Consider the following 26,330-nt stretch of genomic DNA (forward strand, 5'->3'; position numbering starts at 1 on the left):
CCTGGCTCTTATTCGCCAGTCCTACTCCAGAATAGATTGCTGTGGTAAAAGCAGGGAGGTTCCATAGTTCAGACAGGGAAAGAGTCTAGATCAGTGTTTCTCAAGCTTGGTGACTTGGAGATGTGTGGACTTCAACTCCCAGAATTCCCTAGCCAGCTCTCAATTCTGGGAGTTGAAGTCCACATATCTTCAAGCTGCCAAGGTTGAGAAATACTGGTCTAGATCATTAAAAACTGTATTTCTAGCACAATATTCAGGGAATTCCTCATGTAATTGTTTTAATCCAATGCTTTGTCTACGTATTATAGATAATATATTCTTGTAGCAGGAAGGGAACAAACTGGCAGGGAGTGTGGAGGAAGAGAGCAACTTCAAATTAGGTGTTGGACCAGAAGTAAGATGACTGAGGTTCTAGTCCACCCTCGGGGCCAGTCACTTTCTCAGTCTGACCTACCCCACAGGGCTGTTGTTGTGCAGGAAAATAGGAGGAGAGAGCACTGTGTATGCTGCCTGAATGAATGGTGGGATATAAATCAAATACATAAATGGGGAGGCAGTCTGGAAAGGGAGAACATGTTCTTTTAAGCAAAAAAGAAAAAAAAAAGAAAAATAGTATGCAACCTAAGTGTGCTGGGCAGGCAGAAGTATAATCAAAAATTCTAAAAAATAAAACAAGGACCTGCAAATATAATTATGGATGCACGAATGCATTTCTAGGCAAAATCCACACTCAGTAAGTTTGATAGAATTATTTCTGTGTAAGCACAGAATTGCAACTTAAAAATCTGTTGACTTTATAAGCATATAAGAGACAAAGTATCAGTAAGCCTGTCAATAAATCCAACTTCTTAGTAAAAACAAAGAAGCCAGGTTTATTTTGAGAGGGGTTTATTTCAACTTTATAAATCTGTAATAATTTTAGTCTCATTTTAAGTAACTACACGTTTTTCGTTTAAAGTTGCAGCAGATGGTTGAGTGGCTACTCAAATTTGTGGGTTAATTATGCCTGAGCATATTCATATCTGAAAAAGATTAAAGGCATGTTGTGTTTTCTGAATTCTAACAAGAGTATTTCCTCTTACAGAAAAGTTCAGAGCAGAAAATAATGCTGGCGCAGAATCCAAGAAATGTTCAGTTTCATGAAATTCCAGGGAATTTGAAACAATGACATGGAATAATAAGTGTGTATTAAAATATTGTTTACAAACAAATGCTCCAATGTTTCTCTAGAAAGAAAGCCCTGAATGTCTTCTCATCACTTCTGCGGTATCTCTCACCCCATCAACTTCCCGGCCCCACACCAACCAGGATTTCTCAATCTCCAATGGTGCTTTCTAATCTCACTTCACCAATCAGAATTCTCCATCTTACCAATTCCTTTTTTCAAAATCCTGAGTGACTGTACTCCAAAGTTCTTTGTCCTGCAAAAGAGGAGTGACCTAGATTTGGAAACTTAATTTGGAGCTGGAAGAAACGATATGGGGTTATATGAGTTCTTGGGTACCAAGAGCAGTGGGGAAATGAACATGGCAGTGGCTGGAGTTTTGCTTGAAAACAATTTTAGTCAGCGGTGGATTTTTTTTTTTTTTTTCTGTGTATGGCTGATAGTCTCCTGTGGGAGTCCACTTGAACCTGAAGGCACATTATCAACCCTGCCATACAATATGGAGATAGTGCTATTTCGGTTAATTTTTTTTGCAGAATCAAAATCTTTTCTTCAGACGAGATAGTTACATGGCTTTTACAAATACACTTTGTTATCTTTGATATTTTAAATAAAATATTTTTCAAATATTTCAAATACAGTATATTTTATATAAAATATTTTCTAAGAACAGTTGCATAGAAACAATAACACATATTATGAACAAAACAAATAAGGTAGGATTTAAATGGTTGCACAAACTCTTTTGTCTCAAAGCACTATCATGTCATAATCAAATCCCTTTGACTTTATGTTTGAGATCGTTTGAGGTGGAAATCCGTACAGGAAAATATGCACACGGCAATGCCAAGTATAAAACTGTTACCTTGGAGCTAGGTAATAATTAAATTGCAGTCCCAAGCACATTTCATAAGCAATAAAATTATATAGAAAGAATGCATGAGTACAGAATTAGAAAACAAAAAGCCGAAGACTGAGAAATCTGGTTGGATGGTGCTGATGAGATCCTGAGAAAGAGATGAGAAGTTTAAAGAACAAAAGACAGGATGAACTGGTGGATGGGTGTGGTAGAAACAAAGCTGGTGTGCAAGGATAGAAAATATGGAAAAGCATAGCAAATGGTGTAGGTGTAAACTAGATTTAGTTATTTTTCATTTATATTCTGCCCCCAGCTTCTTTTGCTTACTATTTATACCTTTTGAGCACTTGCTTACCCCAAATAGGAATATCATGATGTGCATATATGTATGAAAAAGGTAGTGGTAAAGCACTTTCATACTGTTGTCATAGATGGGTCCATATAGTAACCAGGAGCCAAGCTCAACCTTAGGTAGACCTTGCCTTTATATTAGGAATCTGAGGAAAGTAAATAGACTATTTAATATTGTTAGTGTAAATTTAAACCACATTTGCCCCCTTAGCAACAGTTTGCACGTAACAAAAGCGCTTCTAAGTAAATCTCCCCAATTACATCAGCCTGTCCCATTAGATCTGGCAGAGAAAGCATGTTGTGGGTACCACCCACCAGGGACTTGCACTTGGTGGGTCCTAGGAGGCAGGCCTTCTCTGCCGTGGTGCTTGTCTTAGGGAACATTCTCCCCCCACCCCCCAAAGTAAGGTTAGCTCCATCCCTGTTATTGTTCCAGAAGTCCCTCAAGATCTGGTTATGTCATCAGGCCTGGGGAACCCAAGGAACCAGAGACCTCCTTAGATGGCTCCGCTGTGGTTGATCTTTGTATTCTTTCCGTGTGGTTTGTATATTTTAATTTTTGATAATATTTTTATTCTTAATGAGACTTCTTATATTTTTATAATGACTGTTTATGTATTTGTATTTGCATGTATTTGTTGTTTTACTGATTGTTGAATGCCACCCAGAGTCGCTTTTTTGTGAGATGGGGGGCCATATAAATGAGATAGACAAACAAACAAACAAGGTTTCAGCCTGAACCTACACACCCATGGTACAGCTGCAGCCATCCAGATTTGAAGGAGGAAAAATGATTTCGAGCACACAGGGCTGTTCATGTAACTACTTCAGCAATGCCTTAAAGAAGCTGTGTCTTTTGTTGGGATGTAAAAGATGCATCTGAGGTGCTAGCATGGCTAAACGCACACCCCATCACCTTTTCCTTTTCAAATCTGAATCACTACACAACCCAATCCCTAGTATGTTACTTGTCTGACCACTTCCAACACCTGTTTTACTACTTAGGCTCCTGCATCCATTTTACAAACCCAGATCATCACTTTATGCTGCAATTAGCCATTTAGTAGTAGGTGTACAAGTGGTGTACACCTAAGAATGTACACCACTTGTACACTCTTAGGTGTGCACAACTTTAATGTTAGGTACCACTTAGGTGTACCTAACATTACCTTGCTATAGCAAGTTGTCTTCTCCTATTGGTACTCCTATTTGACCACAAGGGTGGGCAACATGGGTGGAAAAATCCTATTGGTGAGGTCTAGTTAAGATAGCACCATTAGCACACCAAAGTCACTGCTTTCCTTCATGCTGCCTCTTTTTCTTCTTTCTAAGCACTGACATCAGTTCTCACATTCCTTTATGCTTTACTTACTACTGAGGTCTCCTTACAGTAGCATAAGAGGAAAGAATGGAAAAGTATATGGAGCTACAAGAAGATGAAACCCATGAACATGAAACTGCCAAGTCTTCATTGCTCTCAGTGCAAATTGCAATGCAGAAGCAGGCAAAATCATTACTAGCATGGAGAAGAGTCACAGCATTGCTATTTTACATAAAATGCTGGTGTGTGTTTCTTCATCCACATTTATGGTAGAGTCTAATGTCACATTCCCGCCACTCCCCAGTATTTCTGCACATTCTTAAATTCTACACTGGAGGATATTGTGGAACATATTTGGAGGGAGTACAGCTGGGATTGAGGGTGTCAGTGAATACTACTAACGGAAGCACCACAACTGGATTCCCACCATAGTAAATAAACTGAGTAAGAATAATAAACCAGTTTGATGTTGCACAAAATCAAATTTCTATGCAATTTTCCTGTTCTATGAATGGCTGAAGATAAAATATAGCAGAACCAAATGATTTCTGAATTTCACATCTGATTACTATATGGGCAATTTAGATCTCAGTTCAGAATGCGGCAAAATTATCTACGCTCTTATTAATGTATAAAGCAGAAATACTTTTTAGAATATACAAGTTCAATACTTCCTTTTTATTAAAAACATTAAATAAGCATATTTAATAAAATAGGTTTAAGAAAGTAAAAATTTCAAGTATACCTTATTTGCAGTTACACAGAACTACATTGTGCCAACTGAGTGGCGTATTTTTTATGCTTCAAAATACCTTTACATCTACAATATTACTGAGAGGAAAAACATGATGCATCCTTGGGTTATTATTCCATTAATCTGCAAACACTAGGGAGCATTTAAACTATAACTTGGAAATTTTTCTCCATGTGCTTAAAATAAAGTACAAGCGTTTTAATCTGCCAACCTACTCCACTACCTTTATTGACTGAATGTTGCTGTGAGTCTGGGCATGGGTTTTCCCACTGTGTCCTAGATGTCTCATGCTGATAGCATTAGAAAACTGGTGCACAGTTCGAGGATATTTAGCAGCAGTGGCTTGAGATATAGTTTGCTGAAAGATATAAGCAGGAAGTTCTTATTTATTTTCTATCCAATGCCACAAGGCAAAAGAATTTATTAATATAAAAAGGTGAACACAAAGCACAAAATGGCCAGGGCTTCCCAGAAGACACTTTCAGTTGTTCAATAACTATCTCCCATCTATAAGAAGGAAGTGAAGTAATTGCTCAGCCAATACCCTCAGATTTTACTAAGCAACCCAAGCTTAAGTTTTTTAACAAACCAGTTAAACCTGTTTAATCAGACAATTATCACTGAATAGGTTCCAACACTACAATTTAAAACAATAGACTCTAGTCTAGATCAGTGGTTGACTGGGAAATCCTGGGAGTTGAAGTCCACATATCTTTAAATTGCCAAGGCTGAGAAACAATGATCTAGATTGTCTAAGAAACCATATTACCAGCTTTTCTCAAGATATTCTTAAAACAAAAAGAAACAACCACAACAATAAAAAAATCAAAATTCCTCTGTATGAAAATTAAACCAGCGGCCCAATCGCCTTAAAAGTACAACATTCTGGGCCGTTTTAGATGTAGACTACAGTAGTTGCAGCTATATGAAGAAGTGATTATCTCTAGAATCTAGTTATGCAGTGAAGCAAATCTCCCCTGCTTTCATTTGGACTGATACTGATCTACTACAGCCAACTCCCAGACTTCCCAGCCCATAGAGATGCAATATTATTTGCCTTTTCACATAGTTGCGGCTCTGTTGTCAAGAATCTACAAATGAGCATAGAAAGACTCTTCTCAAATGCAAAATCTCTGCCTTCATTTACCTTTATTAGTAAATCTCCTATCCTGTTGGACCTAATAATAAAGTTGTGTATTGTACATGTTCCAAGTGCTTTGCTGAGTTGCTATGGAAACATAGAAAAGAATTTCTTCTAGTCTTTATAAACACAGTCAGATCTCCAAAGATCACTGGGAGTTCACATCCTAGTCTCCCAATAAAAACATCACAGCAAGGAAAAAAGAAAACGTGGGGTCATCCTCCAACCAGCATTGTCTGGCCAGAGAAATGAGGGCAGCTGGGCCAGATCTACTGAACTCTATCCAAGCAAGACCATCAACAGGGTAAGATCTGCCTGGTCCCAAATGGCTAAAGTGATGCTAGTTTACAACCTGCCACTTGTCACAATTAATATCCATATGTGTTTATTTAAACTGAATTGAAGAACTACTGCTTTCAAAAGCTTTAGCTGACTTCCTTTTTTCCTTTATAGCAGCATTTTAAAGGAAACTGGCAGAAAAGAAACATGAATCTAATTAACACGGAGATCTGTGAATATACTAAAAAGGTAGAGCAAAAAAATAGCGCAAATGAAACAAAGTAGAAAATTCTGTTTAACTTTTGATGAAGAACTGGCCAATTATTAAGATAATCAGAGGAAATTTTGCTGCATGTGCCAGAAGATGACAGTATCACTAGTGAACAGGCCTTCTCTTAGGTGGTCCCTCTTGGGCTTCAGGCAAATGTATAAGAAGACTGACCTGTTCTACTTGGTGCTGGAGCGTGTAGGTGAACGTCACTGAAGGTGGCGTCTGCAAGTGTGTGAACTATATTTTCTAGTTTTTAACTTTTCACATTTCACATTGTTACTATTAGCCACCCTGAGCCTTTTCAGGAATGGGTGGCATACAAGCAAAGTAAAATAAATAAAAGAAAAACATATCGTTGAGTGCCTAATAGTACATGTAGGATTCCATCACATGCCAGACAATAGAGAGTAACCTAAAAGTGTAGACAAATTAATTCAGTAGGCATTTTTAATCTGAACTTTCTCAATAATTTTGACAAGAACCCTAAAGCAAACCAGTCACAGAATAAAAGAAGACATAAAATGCAGAAGTTATTCACAGAACTCATTATTTACCTGAGTGATGGGATGATGTTTCTCCACCACAACAGAATTCATGGGGGGCGAAACACCCAACACATCTAAATTACTGCAAATTCGATTCTTTGTTGCAAAATCTGAACGACCGGTGATTTTAGCAGTGACTGTCCTTCCAGGCTTCTGTTGAGCTGATGTCACCACCCTCGTCATGGACTATGGCAAGCCAAACAAAAATCCTAATTATGTAAGTAACACATAGCACTTTTCAAAGACAGCTTTAAATTATGAACTATGTATTTTGATATTTTTTCCGTCTTTGGCCAGGAAAAAACTGAATGCATAAGTTTTGGTTCCTGGGTCATCAAAACCCTCACCTGTGAATTCTCACAGTAATGAGGTACATTCTTTCTATAATCTTGATAACTGGAAACACAGTCCTATTTGTAGATTATGGGTTTGTATTGTGACATGAGCATTTCTTCAGAAAAGGCAACTAGAAAATTCCGTTGTAGCCCACAAGATTTACTTCTATGTAAACAGAAGATCCTACTGTAATTACTAGAGCTGTAGAAGTACTGCTTTTGAAAATTTTCTGAGCCAGAAGGGAAACTTGGGGACAATAGTCTTATGAAAGCTTTTGGTGCTTTCTTCACCAAAAGTAAAGATTTCAGAGGCTTTCACGCCCTCAGAGTCCTTTTCCTTACCATTCTTTGCAGCAGTTCATTGATTTCATTCTTGTCTAGAATTTCACCTTCAAGTGATTCCATATATTTCATAGGAAACATATCATTAAATCATTTCATAATCAATCAAAATTGATTACCTGATAATACCAAGGGAGCTTTTGTCAAGTCAACCCCAGGTGCTTCAAGAACAGACATATTTTGTCTTGCTCTATTGCAAGAACTTTAGACTGACTCAGGAAAAGGGTACATATACAGGTAGTCCTTGACCTACGAACATTTGGTCAGCGACTGCTTGAAGTTACAACCAGTCCTCGGAGTTCCGGCTGTCCCAGCAGCCCCGCAATCACATGATTGCAATCTGGGTGCTTAGCAACCAGTTCACACTTACAACTGGTTGCAATGCCCTGTGATCAAATAATTTGCAACCTTCCCTGTGGCTTCCCCAGAAAGTCAGTGGGGAAACTGGCAGGGAAGGTTGCAAGTCACTGGGGTAAGTGCCCCCCACCTGTACACCCTCTCCCAGCCCCTCTGCACTCGTGCCACATCAGCCACTTGTGCACACCCATGCACCTTCCCCAACCCTCACCCTCGTGCACACCAACCGATGCCACACCCTTGTGCACCCCCCCACCTGGCAGCAGCCACTTACCTGCTTGCCAGCCTGGGACTTGCAATTTCTTGCCAGCTTTCCTGACTGCCATTGTGGGAGGCTGGCAGAAAGTTGCCTTGCCTAACAACCATGGGATTCAGTTAATGACGGCAACTGGCACTGCAGGGATTGCCATTGCTAAGAGATGCAGTCATGCTTTATGACCGCATTGCTTAGTAATGGAAATTCTGGTCCCAACTGCCATTGTAAGTGAAGGACTATCTGTACTTTACCTTAGTATTTTCACACAGTTGAATCTGCTTCCCACTTTTGATTTAAAAATGGCATAAAAAATGAGGTATGACATTTTAATTAAACTTGTAACTTGCAGATATGGATATATATTGAAGTTCCATTTCCAATTGAGTTTCTGTAGAAAAACGTCCCATTAACTAATCATGTGGAGTTCAACAGAAGTTCAAAAAAATTAAAATAATGTTGTGTTGTTTTTTTTTACCAGTTTTGAAATGGTCGTTGTGCCTGATCCTATAGCAGCACCACAGGCTGTTAATACAGCAGCAGAGTCTAATCTGGTTTGAGATGTTATTGCATGGCCTTGGTGAGAAGAAAACTGCAAAACAGGAAAAAGACTGCAATAGACTGATTTAGATTAAGCACATACCACCATTTCCTAATCCTAAATATTAGCATCAATATATTACCTTGACTTTCAGACCCAATATCCCTGTAATGTTTATTTAATAATGTACCCTCATTTATTGAATTGCCTTAAGATTAGTTCAATCCAGGTTATGTTAAATGAGCACTTACCAGGTCTTCTATAGGAGCAGAGTGAGGAGCTGTTGTTGGGGCAGAGTGAGGAGCTGTTGTTGGGGCAAAGTGAGGAGCTGTTGTTGGGGCAGAATGAGAAGGTGGTGGTGGAGCAGAGTGAGGAGGTGGTGGTGGCGGCAGCAGCGAGGAAGTAGATGATAAAGGATGATCATACTGAAATGAAGGAAATTTTGCTGTAGGTCCACCAGTGCCAGCACCAGGTTCTGCTCTCTTTTCTGATAGATCAACTACTATAAACAAATTAACAAACATTCAGAACTTCACAAAATAACAAGGAGATAAATATTGCTAATATTTAGATATTACATATGTATATTATATAACTATGTATCTCTCTAATTTTGCAAACAAAATTGGAAAGCACACTGTTGTATAAAAATTAAAAACTGTATAATTTGTATTTCCCAATGTAGAGACTTACAAAAATTACCAGCCCTATTTGTTGCCATCCTGATTTAGAAACAGCCTTACAACATTTATTTATTCAATTCGATATGGAGGCTGCCTTAAAATAATCTATTACCTCTGTACATGATAGTTTATTCAGGAAAATACTAGTTTAATAGCTAACCCCACTCCTAGGTCTTTGCCAAGAAAGATTATAATCTAAATTCAATACAAGGTAAGAAGAGAGATAAGATTAAAAAAAGGGCAGAATATATACAGGTTTAGCTCTGTGATCCCGTACAGTTGGAAGCCCACCTGGTTCAAATCATGCATTAACCTTTAAATGCATGCTATTTAAATTGCAAAACTCACTTTCCTACCACCTATGTTGAGAATTGTTTTTTTTGCACAAATTACAAAGACATTTTTAATTTACCCTGTAGACTGGATTTAAGAGAAAACAAAATTATGTGTGTGTGTGTGTGTGTATCTATGTGTGTATGTTGTATTTCCCCCTCCTTTCTATCACTAAGTTTGTAATATTGCTATTTTGACACAGAATTTGATTTTCACATACACAAACACAAGAGTGTCCATGTTCACAAACACATATACACACATGGAACTCTTGCCATTGAACATTATGAAGTACTAGAGTGCCACCCTGTGGTAAATTAATTATTTCAGGTTTATAAATAATCCTTCCCTTATGAAGAGAAATAAGAAAGAAAAACACTGATTCACAACATGAGATCCAATAAGCCTTGGTTATTTTATATTGTGCATGTGCAAAATCAAGTATTGTGGAGGAATAAAAGCTCATGCTTTTGAATTTTGGCAATCACGGTTAGGATAGGCATTATAGCTGAGCAGACACCCATTGTTCCATTTGATCCTTAATTAATTAGATTACAAAATAACCCACTAAATCTTTTAGCATCCTCAAATGCATAGGAGTCCTGGAACTTTCCATTAGGGCTATGCTTCAAATTTGATGGCAAAGTATGCTTCAGAGCATGTGAGGGTGCAAATATGGCACCTGTTTGCAATACCTTAAAGTAGCTGTGTCTTTTCCCAGAACTGCACAATGGCCCTCTGCAGCTGCAGCACAGTCCTGGGAAAGACTTGTTTGCAGACAGATGCTATGTTAGTATCCCCATGCATTATGAAGTATCTTGTTCTTGCCTTTGAATCCAAAGGACAGCACAGGCCTCATTTCGATGCACCTTTGCAGTGCTGGGTACACAATTCTCACTAAGGCATATTGTGGCAGGTTTGATTAGAATATAAACAGAGTCACAATGATTTAGAAACTATGTTTTATGGTTTAACATGTTGAATAAATCCAGCCAACAGTGGTGTATACAAGAAATCACAGTTAAACAAACCATAGCTTAACGTAGTATAGTTAAGTAGGTTAATCTGAATTCAAACATTCCTGATTCTGTACTTCAAGCCATCTACTAATAGCAGCAGAAAGGGAGAAAGCCTGATTCAAGCAGAACTACTTGTAGAGTTTTTGAAGGAGAAAGTCAGAACATATTTAGAGTTGTGCTAACAGCATGGTAAGCATTTAGTCACAAACCTATGAAAAAAATTAATATACTTGAGAATAATGTAATTCCTCTGGAACTGGGAATAAAGACACTTTTTTTGTTTCAAGGAAGCAAAAATAAGGTGATAATCTGTTTGAAAAGGAGGAGGAAGAAAGTACTGATTTGATGTCTCTGAATTATTTGTAGGAGTTATAATTCTCCACGGATACATCCCACAAGGTTTTTAAAATGCATTTATTTCCAGCACAAAAATGGAACTTAGAGCATACCTTAAGTGCCCCTATTTACTTAACTGGCATCTTAACCCCAAGGCAACATTGTTACCACTCCAGAAAAATGCTGTATTTTTGTGGTCAGAAAACATTCTGAAAAATTTACACCAGTTCAGCCTTTCCAACTGGTTGGGAATTCTGGGCATTATAATCTTAATATATCTGAAGAGCACCACATTAGGGAAGCTGGCATAGATAACGCATTGACACAGGGCCAGCATGCTAACAATCTTTCACTCCCCTTATAATACTAACCAGGGTCAAATTTGAAGTCTTTGCCCTGAAATATGGTCATTGCTTCCAGATTCAGTGCACAGACACCACGCATGAAAGCCTTCTTCATGGCATCTTCATAATCTTGTCTTTTGTTCTGCATTTCAGTAAGTTTAGCTCTGGCTTCCTCTAGTGCGGCATTTAACTAACCAAGAAATAAAAGCATTTATAGTTAATTACAATCACTTAGCATATTTGATAAAAGCTTGAGATGAGGGAAAATTTCACTCAATTGACTCCTTTAAAGAAAAGAAAGAAGTAAACATGCAATCAACACTGAGTTACAATAGATTTCTGTTTCTTAACTGCTGTGGTGGAAGGGTACAACAGCAGAATTTACAACTGTTTGCAATATCTTGGTGAACACTTGATGCTGAGACCCCTTAGAGACACAGTGAAATAATGGCTTCCCTTCCCACTTGGGGATGAGGCTCAGTCTGGTACTCAAAAGGAAACTAAAAGTTGGGCTTCTGGTGGGGAATGGCGGACTGAACGGCTGTGCCTGCGAGTTCAGTGGGCAGACCTGACATGGCAATTTCTTTTCAGGCTCAGGCAGGTTCTCCTGAAGCCCAAAAATGTTCTCGGGATGAAGAAGAACAGCTGGAACCATCCCATCTGTCCTCCGGATGGATCGCAAACAGTGTTCGCGTTTGACTGGTAAGAGCCAGCTGGGAGGCAGGGACGTCATCGCTTTCCAAGCCTTAAAGGGACACTAAGACCAGCCACCCCATTTCTAAATCACCAGTTTGTGGGGGGTTTTTTCAAGTATATGTACACCAAGAGAGGCTTTATACAGCAAGGAGAAGCTGGCTTTCTTCATGCTTATCGTTATTTTTGGGATTACTTAAAAAAATTTTTTTTTTATGTTTTGGATTCTGTTTTCCTTCCAAATATAAAGGAGGATTGAGAGTAAACAATTGTCATCCTGTTATTATTTTTGTATTAAATTTGAAGATATTAGCATTTTCCTACACGTTGAATTGGCTGATTTGAACTTTCAGCTTTCTGTTTTCACTTTCCCTTGGGAACTGTCCACTTATTTCACTTTCACTTTGTATAAACACACTCTGGAACTTTTCCATAGCTTCGACTTTCGCTGGTTAAGCTCCTAGATGGCACCATATTTGCGTGAGACATGGAGGATTTCAAACAGATTCTTTCTGACTTCCATCAAGATTTTAAAAAGATTTCTTCTGACTTTTATCATGCTTTTATGCAAGATATTCAGGACATTGTGGAAAATACAAGATCTAAAATGTGCCATCAGATTGGGGATGTGGAGGATTAAATTGAGGAATTTAACAGTGATGGAAATGTTTCTTTTAAGAGTGACATTGGGATTTTTTACTGAGATGAAGATTAGATAGTGGAGTTGGAGAAATTTAAGGGAGAGAGAGATCTGCAAACCACAAGTAAAATTGACTTTCTGGTGGAATGCCATGAAAAAACCTGGAATCTTTGAGGGGGGCAGTTGGGCTGTTTGATTCTTTCAAGAGGAAAGCTCTGTGCACATTGTGGGGATGTGTAACTGCTCTGGATTATTCTGAAGTGGGATAAGGGTTAAAGAATGTTTATCTGGTTTGCTTTATCGATTTGATTGATATTATTTGCTTTTAAAGATTTGGATTTACTGTTTTGAATTGTTTTTGTTTTTTGGGTTTATTAAGATTGGGATTATTAAAATTGTTGTACTATTAAGTATAATAGCAGACAACTTAACACACTTTTTAATTTGATTCTTATGTGGTGTTGGTGAAGATTACTGAAAATACAAACAACATTTGTACAACATTACTGAAGAACAAACAAATCAGTTTTAGAAGAAATATAACCAGAATGTTCCCTAGAGGCGAAGATAACTAGGCTTAGACTCTCATACTTTGGGCACATCGTCAGGAAAGACCAATCACTTGAAAAGGACATCGTGTTTGGTAAAGTCAAGGGCCAGCGGAAAAGAGGAAGACCTTCAATGCAATGGATTGATACAATTACAGCAACAATGGATGCAAACATTGGAACAGTCAGGCATATGGCGCAAGACCGAATAGCATTTCGTTCTGTTATACGTAGGGTCGCCATGAGTCATAAACGACTCGACAGCAACTGACAACAACAACAACATAGTAGACAAAAATGTATAGAATAGTGGTAGGAAGGGAATAATTAAATAGGTGTTATCTTTTGGAAGGGAGAAAGATGTTTAAGAGGCTTATATGAATTTTTTTAAAATTTTAATTTAAGGGGGAGGAGTAACTGTACTGAGTGATTCTTATTATGTGTTAATGTGGAATGATTTATAGAAATAACCTGGTGTTTTGGTTTAATATAAAGTAAGAGATTGATTATGGTCTTTGTAGTTTTTTGTTTTTGTTTTTTTTGTAGTTTTTATTCTTCTCTTGAAACTTAATAAAATTTATTTTTAAAAAAAGGAAACTAGAAGTTTAGGCTGTCTACTGTTCTCTTGTCCTTTTGCTGTACTTTGTGGGGCAGATAATCAGCAGAATTGGTCTTCTCCTAAGCATCTTGGGCTGGGATGAGATCAGAATTGCAATATAATTGTGGGGAGGGAGAGGGGGCAGTTCAGGCTTGTGGGGTTAAGGCAGAACAGAAAAGTAGTGGTTGGCTGATAAGACATCTGGTGGGGGAAGTACTGGATGTTAGCCTACAATCTATCTAAATTCTCCTGGAAGTAAATCCTATAGGGCCTTTGTCCTGAAGTGAAGTATTGTCAAAACCAGCTGTTGTCTAATTTAGATAGCGCTTTGAGTGCTATCATATCAGTCTTCTTTTATCAAGGCTAAACATTCTCAATTCTTCCAACCTCTCTTTATGTGCTTCAATTTTTAATCCTTAATTGTACCTATTGCTCTCCTCTGAACCTGCTCCAGTTTATCAGAGCCCTTCTAGAAACAGTACTGAGGGCAGGGGCTTGGCCAGCAGTAAAGGAGAACTATTACTTCCTGTGCTTTGGAAAGTCTACTTTTGTTGATGAAGTACGATTTCTGGAGACATATCACAGTGCTGACTCATTCATTTTTTTGTAATAAACTACTATTGTAAGATCTTTCTCACAAATACCATTATGGAATCAGGAGCATCTGATTTCTGTTATCTAAGAGAAGATCTTACATTTTGTGAGAGAGGAAGCATCACCTATATGACTTAATTTGGATGAGAATGTTACTGAATCAAGTATAGAAAATCTACAGTAAGGAGGATAGGATTCTGCTGAAAAGAGGCTGGCAGCTAGTTTGATAGAAAGTACCCATATTTCTTATTGTAACTTTAAACCTGTATCTCATTGGAGTAATCAGCAGAACTGATCATTAAGGTCCCCCATCACTACTGTCTAAGACTGTTTTGGTATAAATATCTTTCACAGAATGGGACTTAGATTACATTCTTCTTCATTGGAAAAAGGGGAAACCTCTTCAAAAGTTCATCAGAAAAAAGTTCTTTAGAAACTTCCTTACCTCTTGAAATTTGGATTCATAGTTATTGGACAGCTCAACACGCAGAGATTCCGCACTTGACTGAACAGCCCTTTCCATGGTCTCTTTCCATTTTACATGAATGCGGGATCGCCAAATCATCCACGTTTTCTTCAACAAACCTATTTCATACAGCCGATCAGCCAGTCTATTTGTGTATACCTGGAAAGGAACATCAGCAAGTCAGGTCTGAGTTTCTGGACACTTTATTTAACTTTTCCCAAAACAGGGATCCAGCTGTGCTGTAGTTGCACCATACCAGAACTGATGAAGAGGATAAAAGGTATTGAGTATATATTGCAGTATCTTTAAAACACAAATACAATGGTAAGCAAACCAGAACTGCCAGCATGAAATCAAATAAAAGCTTGAATCCACATTGGTTGTCTTAAAATTCAGGCCTTATGCTTGGTTGCCATTGCAAACCAGTAGGGATGAATACATTTTTAACATTTTTATGTTCATGATCTCATGGGATGATTGTAACGTAATCCTAAAGTGCAAAGTATCATTTTTAGATTGAACACAAATGCAGTTTACAGAGATAGATTATTTATAGAAAAGAGGATAAAGGTTTCCACATGGAACTGTTAATTTGGTCAGTTTTTTAAACAGTGTTTCTTAAATGGGAGTTTTAAAAAACCTTGATTAACATATACTGTAGTAATTCTAATGTTGAAGAATCCAACTGAGCAAATCCATATATACCTCTTCTCTGGCCTTTTGTTTGCCCACAAAGTGCTGAAGTCGCCATTTTGTGAATTTCTTCATTAACTCTATTCTGTCCTTTTGTTTCTCAATTGCATGTGTTAGATTTGCAATTACCTGAAGAAATTAGAAAATGCACAAAGAACATTAATTATGCAATTGGTCTAGTGGTTAAGGCAACAGGCTAGAAACCGGGAGACTGAGAGTTCTAGTCCTGCCTGAGGCATGAAAGCTGGCTGGGTGACCTCGGGCCTGTAGCTCTCTCTCAGCCCAGCTCACCTCGCAGGATTGTTGTGGGGAAAATAAGAGGAGGAAGGAGTATTAGGTATGTTCGCCGCCTTGTGTTATTTATAAAAATAATAAAGGCAGTATAGTAAATAAGTAAATAAATAAAATAAAAAATTGGTTTATTTGAATTTGGTCATTAAAATCAAGCACATAGACCAGGGGTGGGGAAATGGTGGCCCTCCAAACAATTATTTGCTGCCAAGACAATTCTTAATAGTAACCATTAAGGAAAATGTGGGCCTTGTAAAAATTCTTTCTATAAATTAGAACTTGTTACCTCATCCTTTCTCCCTATGGAAATCTCATAAGTATGTAGCAATTCCTTCAAGTTCTCCATCTGATTCGTCAATTGTCTCACTTGGGCTGCGTGTTTTTCTCTTTCTTGTCTCATTTCTAGAGTATGATGTTCAATAAAATGAAGTTTCCATTTCCTCAGCTCAGTCAAAACATTAGTCTGAAAAGAAATGAAGGAATGATTTAGTGGAGAAACAAGGGTCAGTCTGAGCTTTTAACTGATTTTAGTAAACTTGTTTACTAAAACATACAATTGTTTTTAGTGCTGCACTGAAATTTTGAGAAACCTTCCATGACGAAGATATTGATTAACTATCAGTGCTGTATTAAGGTATATGCAAGGGCTGAGAAAAAGTATATAGTATTTTGCCTCCCTAGGGCAACAGAGAGCCAGTTTGGTCTAGTGGTTAAGGCAACGGGCTAGAAACTGGGAGACTGAGAGTTCTAGTCCCGCCTTAGGCATGAAAGCCAGCTGGGTGACCTTGGGCCAGTCACTCTCTCTCAGTCCAACCCACCTCACAGGGTGGTTGTTGTGGGGAAAAGAGAAGGAGGAAGGAGTATTAGGTATGTTCCCCACCTTGAGTTATTTATAAAAATAATAAAGGCGGGATAGTAAAATAAATAAATAAAATAAAACTGGTTTGTGGGGAAGTATTCAAATAACATATTTAGGTCCCAAGACCTGGTGGATGACAATTGGGCAGCAGCACACTGGAAAATGATACCTTTGCATAATGGTTTGCTGCTTTGGTTTAAAAAAAAAGAATAGCCTCCAGAATCTGATAGGCTAAATGATATATCCTTTTCTGAAAATAGAAAATAATTGTCTGTTTTTAAGCAAGATGCAGCTAGGGTTTAGCTGACAATATTCTATCCAGCAGTAAACCAATAAAGCTTTTTGGAATATCCACTTATACATGTTGACTTTATTTTATTTTTTAAAATTCTGTAATATGAAAATATGTCATTTCCTAGGTATGCATTAGTTACAGTAGAAGGGAACTTTCTAATTCCTATTCAATGGTATTTTTCTAATACTTGCAAAACAGATGTTAAAACCATTTTATCCCTTAAAATAAGAGAACAAACCACAAATGACCTCCAAAATAGAAACTTTTTTTTAGCAACTGTCCTTAGAGAGTATAAAAGATCTTCTGAGATAGAAATTCCTTCATTGGATATCTCTGTTAAAAGTTAATTGAAAGTAATTACTCTTCTGAGTTAAATAAAAGTTTGAACCTAAGCATCAGAAAGACAAGGCAAAAATTTTAAATGCAGTAGTTTTATTACAGGGGAGCTAAGTACAAACAGAGAGCCAGTAGTGATTAAGGCATGAGGCTAGAAATGGAGAGGCAGTGAGTTCTAGTCCTGCCTTGGGCATGAAGCCAGCTGGGTGACCTTGGGTCAGTCTCTCTCTCTCTCTCTCAGCCCTAGGAAGGAGGCAATGGAAAACCACTTCCGAAATCGTGCCAAGAAAACTGCAGGGACTTGTCCAGGAAGTTGCCAGGAGTCAACACTGACTTAGAGCCATGTGTGGACATGCACACATATAAACACGAAGTACAAGTCAGTCAGTTCCAAGAAAATAGGTGTCATGAGTGCCGTTGAGCTGAAGACATCAGCGCAATGGCACACATGACAATAGCAAGGAAACAGGGGAAGGGGCTCAAGATAAGTAGCCATCAACTCACAAAGACTGAAGGACAAGAAACAATGGCTAAACGGATCGCGAGGCACACCCAAGCTGTTAGCGCTAACGCAACGGAGATCGCCCAGCTGACAGCAATCACCGGAGGAATAGAGAAACCGATGATGGGCGATCCCGGAACGCCAGCGGGGCCTCGCAACCCCTCACCTACCGGCAGGACAACGGGTTGGACAAAGGGGGGTGACGTAACCGCGAGTGAGGGGGCGCTGACCGGCGCGGGGTATTTAAACCCCGCACCGGCGCGCTCCTGTCACTCTCAGCTTTTTTCCTATACTGTACCTACACCGTGAATAAATCAGAGCCTGTTCCACAGAACCAGTGTCTGAGCATTATTCAGAGGTAGGCAGCGCATGACAATAGGTGTCTGCCTCATTTCTGGAGTGACCAACAACTACAGTGAGTTAGGGCAGTGTTTCTTAATAGGTGGCAGGAATGCTGTTGGTATACTGTATCTTGACTTCAACAAAGTGTTTGCCAAAGTAATCCATAACCTAATTAGCAAGCTAAATAAGCATGGGCTGGAAGAAATGATAATTAAACAATTACATTTCTGGCTCAAAAATCATTGTCAAAGAATGTTCATCAGTGGTTCCATATATAACTGGAGTAAGGAGCTGCAAGGTCCAGTCATGGGTCTGGCCCTCTACATCATTTTTAGTAATAACTTGGATGAAGAGGTGAAAAAAAATGCTTAATAAATTTGCAGATGATGGAGGATTGGGTAGGATAGCTAATAACATTCAAAATGATCTTGATAGATTAGAGAAATGGATGAATGACATTTAACAGAGACACATGCAACATTTTTTATTTAGGAAACAAAAAACAATGCACAGAAATACTGTATGTGGGGGATGCCTGGCTTGGTAGTCATACTTGTGAATTAAATCTTGAATAGGACTTGACTGCAAACTCTGAGCTAGCAGTGTAAGAGGGCTGCAAAGGAGACAAATTGTCGTGAGCACTCATGGTGAGCAGGAGGGGGCCCCTATCCAGGGGTGAAAACGCATGCGTAGTACTGAGGAGTTGAGCAGCCATTCAAAGAAACACAGGTCAAACCCCCCTTAACCTTTGGGGTTTATCTGTCTGGGTTTTTCCCACGCTTCTTCAGTTTGTTAGGATTTTCTGTCTAATGTAGCAGTAATAAAACACTAGAGACCTATTCCTCATCTCAGCGTGGTTCCTGACTGTTAGGACACAAATGCATTTTTTGATTTTATCAACAGAGGTATAATTGAGTATAATCATTGAGAAGTAATAGTTCATTAAGCTTTCATCAAATCCCACCTCAAGTATTATGCCTGGTTCTAGGCACTACACTTTTTAAAGGAGTCAGAGAAATGGAAAAGGTAGAGTAGGTGGGTGATATATCCTATGAAGAGATTGAAGGGCCTAGGTATGTTTAGCCTGGGAAAACAGCAGCTGTGGGGAGATACGATTGCACCCTTTAAATACCTGAAAGGAAGTAGGTGAAAAAGAAAATAAATACCTGTTCTGTCTCATTCCAGAGTGCTCAGCACAAGATAATGAATTTAAGTTATGGGAAGAAAGGTTCCAATTGTTACAAAATATTTCTTTGCAATAAGAATAGTTCAACAGAGGAACCACTTACCCAGGGAGGTAGTGGCTTTAGTTGCCACACATGTTACTACATCATATTCAAACTAAGGTGAAATTCAGTTTATTAGAAGATAACACTGCTCTCTGTTTTAAAGCATGGTCATATTGTACATATATTAGTTATTTATTTATTTACATTTATACTAAGTTCTGTGGGATTTTCAGTTTTAGGTTATTGTCCTAACAAGCAGGAACCACGCCGAGACGAGGAATAGGTCTCTAGTGTTTTATTACTGCTACGTTAGACAGAAAATCCTAACAAACTGAAGAAGCGTGGGTAACCCAGACAGATAAACCCCCAAAAGTCAAGGCGGGTCTGTTCTGTGTCTCTTTGAATGGCTGCTCAACTCCTCACTACTACACATGCGTTTTCCCCCCTGAATAGGGGCCCCCTCCTGCTCACCATCAGTGCTCATGACAGTTATATATGTAACTGTTAAACATAAAGTTACCTTAACATAACTTAAAATGAAAGCATTTTAAGCAATTTCAATACCAAAAGCAGCAGCAAGGAAGGGTCAGGGCCTTCTAGCCAACTTACATCCAAACCACCTAAGAATAGCTTAGACCAACAATTTTAGCACACAACAGCAGTGGATAGAAAAAAGCTATGTTGCTTCTCTCTCTTCATTCTATACTCTATATTGTCTGAACTATTTTTTTTTTGCTATTTCTTAAAAAATCAGATTGTGATCAGACATAGGAGACTTCAGCAACATTTATATACATATTCTTTTTCTTTTGCTAAGTTTAAATTTAAATGTATTTATATTAACTTTGATTTCATAAGATTTATTTTTACACACATACAAAGGTATAGACACATAATCAAAGAATAGTTATTTGAGGGTATAATACTCCATAACAAAGACTGAGGGAAATAAGACAAAATAAACCAAACTATCTGTAGAATTTTACATATAGTACAAAAATTACCTACTTTAAGGCTGCCACTCCACAGATCAAGTATGCTCTCTATTTGGGTCACTCTTTCATCTGAAAGGCTCAAGTCAGTTCCATGTGTCTCTTGAAGATCTCTTTGACTAGTTGAGGACCCTGGTGAAGAACTTTCTTCTGAACGGACAGGGCAAAGTCTTTCCATATCCATATGACCTGATTCCTTTACTGATGCTGAAACTTAAAAAGTAGAAAGCCAACTAGTTCTGTAATATCATATTACTGTACTGGATTTTGGTGGATCTGCAGAGTATACGTTGAAAACAAAATGTCTAAAAAACCCAATGTTTCTGCAAAACCACAATGCTATCTTGTGGCATCTTAATGACTGACATATAGTAAGGAATAGGTTTTTGTGAACTGAAGAATATTTGATGAAATGGATTTTGGTCCATTTTACTTACACCACAACCAATTTGCTAGTCTTTAATGAGCCAAAAAAAAGTCCTTTTTGCTATAACTGACTTAACATGAATAGCTGTAATTATTTTAAATAAAAGTATCTCTTTTGTAAGTAATATATTTTAATATCTGGTAGTTTCTGTAAAGAATATACAAATCTTTTTATTTTGAGTTCTCTCTCTAAATATATAATGTTTTGTGTCAGGTAAGAGAAATGTCTCTCTAATTCTACTTTGAAGGAGAACAATAGTAATATGTGTACAGTTATATGTATGTTATCGGATAGAAAAGCTATAAATGTAATGAGCTTCTTTAATTTGATAATGAAGTGTTTCTTTTCCCTTCTTTCACAAATGGGAATAAAATACGTATTTTAAAAAGTAGTGGCAGCTTGATATTCAGTACAGAAGCTATTTATGAATAGAAAAAAAGGGTTCCATCCCATATGCTTTACAATTAGGTAATAATCACTGTACATGTTTTGCAAATAAATACATCTTGAAGACCATAGTGGACTTGACCTAACTGAGACAATATGGTATAAGAGACACACATTAATTCAGGTGTACAGTATATGGATACATGCAGGTTACAGACTGATCTTGAGCCAGACATTATATTTTTGCACAACTATAAGAATATATTTGTAAAATCCATAAGTAATTTCCACTAGATTAGGCTTACATATTAAGCTGAACCCTAATAGAAGCTTTTAAGACTTCATTTTTAAGAAATAAGAATTTGAGAATCCTCTTTCTCTTCCTAGTAGTTATACCTTCTATCCTTGTTGTTCGACTAGATGTTGCAAGATCTGGAGTTCTTCCATGTTTCTTCCATTTCATTCCTGCACTTTCATGCCTGCGGTCATTCATTACTGGACTCTTTCCTATTTCAAATACAAAGACTGGCTAGATTTAGACACGCAGTATCAAACTCTCAGCTCCACATTGTTCATGCCATTGATCAAAATTCTGTTTCAATATTAGAGCTAGCAGTTGATAATTCCTAACTGGACTATGTCACCCATCAATAGGTACAAAAAAGGAGGAAAGAAGCAGCTATAAAAGGAACCCAATTCTAGGGAAACAGATGCATAAACATTTATTACTTGCAGTCAGAGTAAAATACAGGCATGGCAGAAGCAAGAAGTAGCAAGACTGCAATCAGGCAGCAATATTTACATGGGGAAAGTGAATCTTATTTTTAAATGGAGATACAAGATCCTGCAAGACATTTCTCACATGATTACTGTAAATCTGCTGGCCCTTCCTGAATGGAAAATTTTACTGAAAGTAGTATTTTGTGGATTTAAAAAAAAAGCTATTTGAGTAAGTGCCAATTGCAGATAACAGCACAGTCACAAGTTTGACAAAGTACTTCAGAGGCAAAGGAAGGAAAGTCAGCTTTAGGACAGATTCACTCAAATGTAAGTGTTCCTTACTGGAATATCATCACCTTACCAAGAAGGAATGTAAAACAGCTGCACATGTGCACCTGCACCACTGTAATCACAGTAGCCTTACAAATTTTGGGATTTAATTAACTAAGTTGATAACACAGGGCAGGAAATCAAAGCTAAAACATTCAAATGCAAGATTTAACATTATGGCATATTTTATTTTTATTTTCATTTATTTTATTTTTATCCTGCCTTTATTATTTTTTTTATAAATAACACGGCGAACATACCTAATACTCTTTCCTCCTCCTATTTACCCCACAGCAGCAACCCTGTGAGGTGAGTTGGGCTGAGAGTGTGTGGCTGGCCCAAAGTCACCCAGCTGGCTTTCATGCCTAAAGTGGGATTAGAACTCACAGTCTCCTGGTTTCTAGCCTAGCACCTTAACCACTAAACCAAACTGGCTCTATTTTATTCTGATTTTTCCCCATCTAGAAGTGAAACTTGTTTTAAAGATAATTATCCTTAAATCGAAATTCAAGGGGACGTTTTCGATTAGTAACTGGAGCCACCTGTCAAAATGCACTGCATCTAATCCATAGATTGTTTTATTCTATTTAAATTTTTTGCAAGTATCAACTTCCCTATATGCTCAGTCAACTAGCAGCTCTACAATCTACGATTTACCTCATAAAATGAAAAGTATCAGAGGCAGGAAAAACATGATGGCCTCACAATTTTCCAAGCCATTATTTTAAATGTAAAAACACCTTGAGATGTTAGCGCTTCATAAAATTGAAAATATAATCAAATTACAATGCACTCTACTTACCTAGCTGTGATCTTTTTCAAAACTATCATTTTCTACTTTAATTCTTCTTTCAACCTGTTCAGATTCCTCACCTTCCATTCTTTACAGCTTTTCATGTCCCTTCCCTGTGCATGCATTTGTATGGGAGTACAAATGGCATTTTATATTACAAATCCCTGGTAAGGGAATATGAATTTCCTTCTTAGGAACCTAAGCTATTGCTGATGGATAACACCATACTACCCAGAATCATTCACAAACATCAGAGATACCAAAATCAACAAGAGAACATCCTGTACATCTTAATGTAACAAGATAAATTTGTTCAGTATTTTATACAGGACATTTTGCATTCAAGCCTATCATTTTGAAAAACAAATAAAAAACACCCACAACAAATATGTGTAACAAGCTCAATAAATATAAGAAGTTTCAATAGTTGGTCCTTTCAAAACACACATTTTATTACAAAGACTTCCTGCCTCCCATTCATCATGGGCTAGACAGTTTCATCTACACTTAAGAGGGCCCAGTCCAAACTACTCTGGCCAAGTATTTATGCAAGAACTTTGGATCCCGATAATGACCTGACTCATGCACAGCTGAAATATGCAGAATTCAGATTTATTGAGAATGTGTACAGATCAAGAAAAAAGCTGCAACTGAAGATTCCCACCTAACCTACCTAATTAAAAGTTAGCAGACACCCCACTCCCCCCTTACAACTCTTCCCACCTACTGTAATTCCAGTGATCAGGCATGCCAAGCACAGATGTCTCTGATGACATGACCTTGACTTCCCCCCTTAGCCCAAACAGAATAGTTTCACACTCCTTGGTGTTTCCCCCTCCTAACTGGTTCTTGACACGCGTTGACTCATCATGGTAGATGAACACGATCAGATGATTCATCAATCATTTGATTGTGGAGTCTGACAATTTAACCAGCAAAGACTGTGCTAGACTCACCCAAGAGAATGGTAATTAGTCCCCAATATCACTGCAAAAGCAGAAAACTATTGTTACCTCTAGTACTTGACAGCTCTGTAGCTGCATCTCCAGAAGATTTCAGAGAAGAGGAAACGGAGAAATTCTTGGCAGTATTTTGTCATAATAGGTTGGGACTTGAAATACAAAGCTGATCAGAGCTAGCCTTGCAAAATACTGTTTTTCTCATTAGGGTCAAGACATTTCTCAAGTCTTGACACTGTTTTTAGAATACTCATAATTCTAGAATCTTCCCATTATCCCATAATCCCAGCAGTTTCTGCATGGTAAACATTGCTATTAAAAAGTTACATTTCAATACCCATGCTAGTTCCTCAGTCAGCACTCAATTCCTAAGTTCTTTATATATGCAGTTAAATGGAACGTTATTTATTCATTTGACATAATCTTAAGAGTTCTCAAATAAATGCAGAACTTTATTCTTTCCTCATAATCATGTATTATATTGAGCACCAAATAAATGTGAGATGCTATTTAGAACTGTCTGCAGGTTCAGTATCTAAAGGGGAGAAGAACTGGGAACCATGAGAAATTTGGTACAATCTAGGAACTAGGTTTGCGTGGAGATTAAAATGTCAGGCTAGGACTAGAAGAAGACAGGTTTAAAAAAACCCTTCAGTCAAGAAATTACAGGGTAACTTTGGGCCATCTACCTTTTGTCACCTTAGTCTCCTCACAGTCTTTTGCCTGGGGAAGGGAAATGGTTTCAAAAATTACATTTCTTGAACAGAAAGTGAGATAAAATATAATACATAATAGTATAAGAAAAAACAAATACTATTTAGGTATAAAAATAATAAAATAAGGACTAAGAGCTTGAACTGGCCTTGATAATAAAGCCAAAATTTGTGGTGGCAATGTCCTTTCCCTTCCTACTTAATACAATCCCTTTATATTTATTTAGAAATGAATTCCCTTTGTTCAAAGACGACTTGCTTCAATTAGATATGTCCCTAATTTCATACTCTGTCTTTGCAGTCAGTCATAACCAATCCTTTGTTTCCCTTTCCAGCTCCAGACTAGAGAACTTGTTTTAGCTGCAGGTTATGATTCCATATCTATAAATGGACATCTCTAATCCCCCTCCCGCTATCTATTTTGGTAGTGGGCAGAAACAATATTACGGTTCAGTCAAGACTTGTTTTCATAATGGATGTCCATGGTATTCGGAGTACGACAGCCAAAAGAGCTAACCTTCCTCTGTAGATAAAGGGAGTTTCATGGTTCCAGAGACACATGTGGCCCTGAGTCCCTTTCCAGTGGACACCAGAGCATCCTCTAGCTATAATGGCTGAAAAAAAATAACCATGAAGGTAAAAATCCTCACCCCTAGAATAAGGATTTCATGATTAGAAAACAAATAATCCCACCATCCCCCTTATGATATGATAGCCTCCCAAAACTTTTGTCTACAGCTGATTACCGGCAAAAGGTTTGCCCGTCCCTGCTCTCTGGAGGAGGGAATGGTACGTTCTAGTCCTTGCACTGAGTCCTCCACAACGAAGAGCACTTGTGGGAACATTTGCTGGCCCCGGTTTGATAGAAGAGTAAATTACTTCCCATGCCCTTACACCGAAGGTGAGCAAAAATGTGGAATAAAACCCCCAAATGCTATCTTAAGAAGAGAAGCTTTTAATAAATACAAGACGCAACTTCCTTCCACACATAAGATGCCACAAGAAAAAAACACAGTGAAAATTGTAATAAAAAGCATGTTTTTCATACAGAAAGGTTGGAAAAAGAAAAATAATAGAAATAAAGAGCAGGCAAGATACAGAGTTAAAGATTATCAGACAATTTTAAACTGATAAAAAACAATCAAGGAAAACATGGAGGCGTAACAGGATTCAAATGTGAAGTAAAAACAACAAGTAGGAGATAAGACTTTCAGCTCCTGTACTGGGAGAATATTTTGAAGGCTTTTCATTTTCCAGAACCAAATCCTCCCCTAGCTCAGTCTTGACATATCTCCTGATCTCTTCACAATTAGTCTTCTGATGCTGGAAAGGATTCTCCAGAAGGCTTCTGGAGGCAATTCAAGGCACTGGTTGACACCTTTAAGGCCCTACATGCACAGGTCCAAGTTACTGGCAGGACCATCTGTCTTCAGTGGTTTCTGCCCATTCCACCAGATCTGGCAGGGTGGGCATTGGGTCCCTTCTGTGAAAGAATGTCATCTAATGGGACCCACAAAGGATGCCTTCTCTGTCATGGCACCTGCCCTATGGAACAATGTCCTTCCTGAGATTCTGATAGCCCCAACCCTGCTGGCATTCTAGAACACTATGAAGAGCAGACTTTTCCCTCAGATGCTGGGGATGGGATGTTAGTGGAGCTCAATATGGATGACATGTTTTGTGTTGACACTAGT

At 38.0% G+C, this 26,330-nt stretch overlaps 2 protein-coding genes across 3 annotated transcripts in view; one reads left to right on the forward strand and one right to left on the reverse strand.

The window, feature by feature from the left end:
- ANKDD1B (ankyrin repeat and death domain containing 1B) overlaps positions 1 to 1,619 on the forward strand; it is a 41,663-nt gene extending 40,044 nt beyond the window's left edge. The window contains exon 15 of the mRNA XM_063295534.1: positions 1,085 to 1,619. Within this exon, the coding sequence (XP_063151604.1) occupies positions 1,085 to 1,143 (59 nt within the window). The 3' untranslated portion in view covers positions 1,144 to 1,619. The remainder of the gene's footprint in view (positions 1 to 1,084) is intronic.
- A 2,736-nt stretch (positions 1,620 to 4,355) lies between these two features.
- POC5 (POC5 centriolar protein) overlaps positions 4,356 to 26,330 on the reverse strand; it is a 29,662-nt gene continuing 7,687 nt past the window's right edge. For both annotated transcript variants that reach the window (XM_063295537.1, XM_063295535.1), the window contains exons 4-13: positions 21,518 to 21,628; positions 20,324 to 20,520; positions 16,039 to 16,215; positions 15,474 to 15,590; positions 14,748 to 14,927; positions 11,257 to 11,419; positions 8,766 to 9,016; positions 8,452 to 8,565; positions 6,696 to 6,872; positions 4,356 to 4,808 (exon numbers count right to left, since the gene is read on the reverse strand). In XM_063295537.1, the coding sequence (XP_063151607.1) occupies positions 4,662 to 4,808; positions 6,696 to 6,872; positions 8,452 to 8,565; positions 8,766 to 9,016; positions 11,257 to 11,419; positions 14,748 to 14,927; positions 15,474 to 15,590; positions 16,039 to 16,215; positions 20,324 to 20,520; positions 21,518 to 21,628 (1,634 nt within the window). In that variant the 3' untranslated portion in view covers positions 4,356 to 4,661. The remainder of the gene's footprint in view (positions 4,809 to 6,695; positions 6,873 to 8,451; positions 8,566 to 8,765; positions 9,017 to 11,256; positions 11,420 to 14,747; positions 14,928 to 15,473; positions 15,591 to 16,038; positions 16,216 to 20,323; positions 20,521 to 21,517; positions 21,629 to 26,330) is intronic.

The sequence above is a fragment of the Candoia aspera genome, chromosome 2 (genome assembly GCF_035149785.1).
Source record: "Candoia aspera isolate rCanAsp1 chromosome 2, rCanAsp1.hap2, whole genome shotgun sequence".
NCBI lineage: Eukaryota > Metazoa > Chordata > Lepidosauria > Squamata > Boidae > Candoia > Candoia aspera.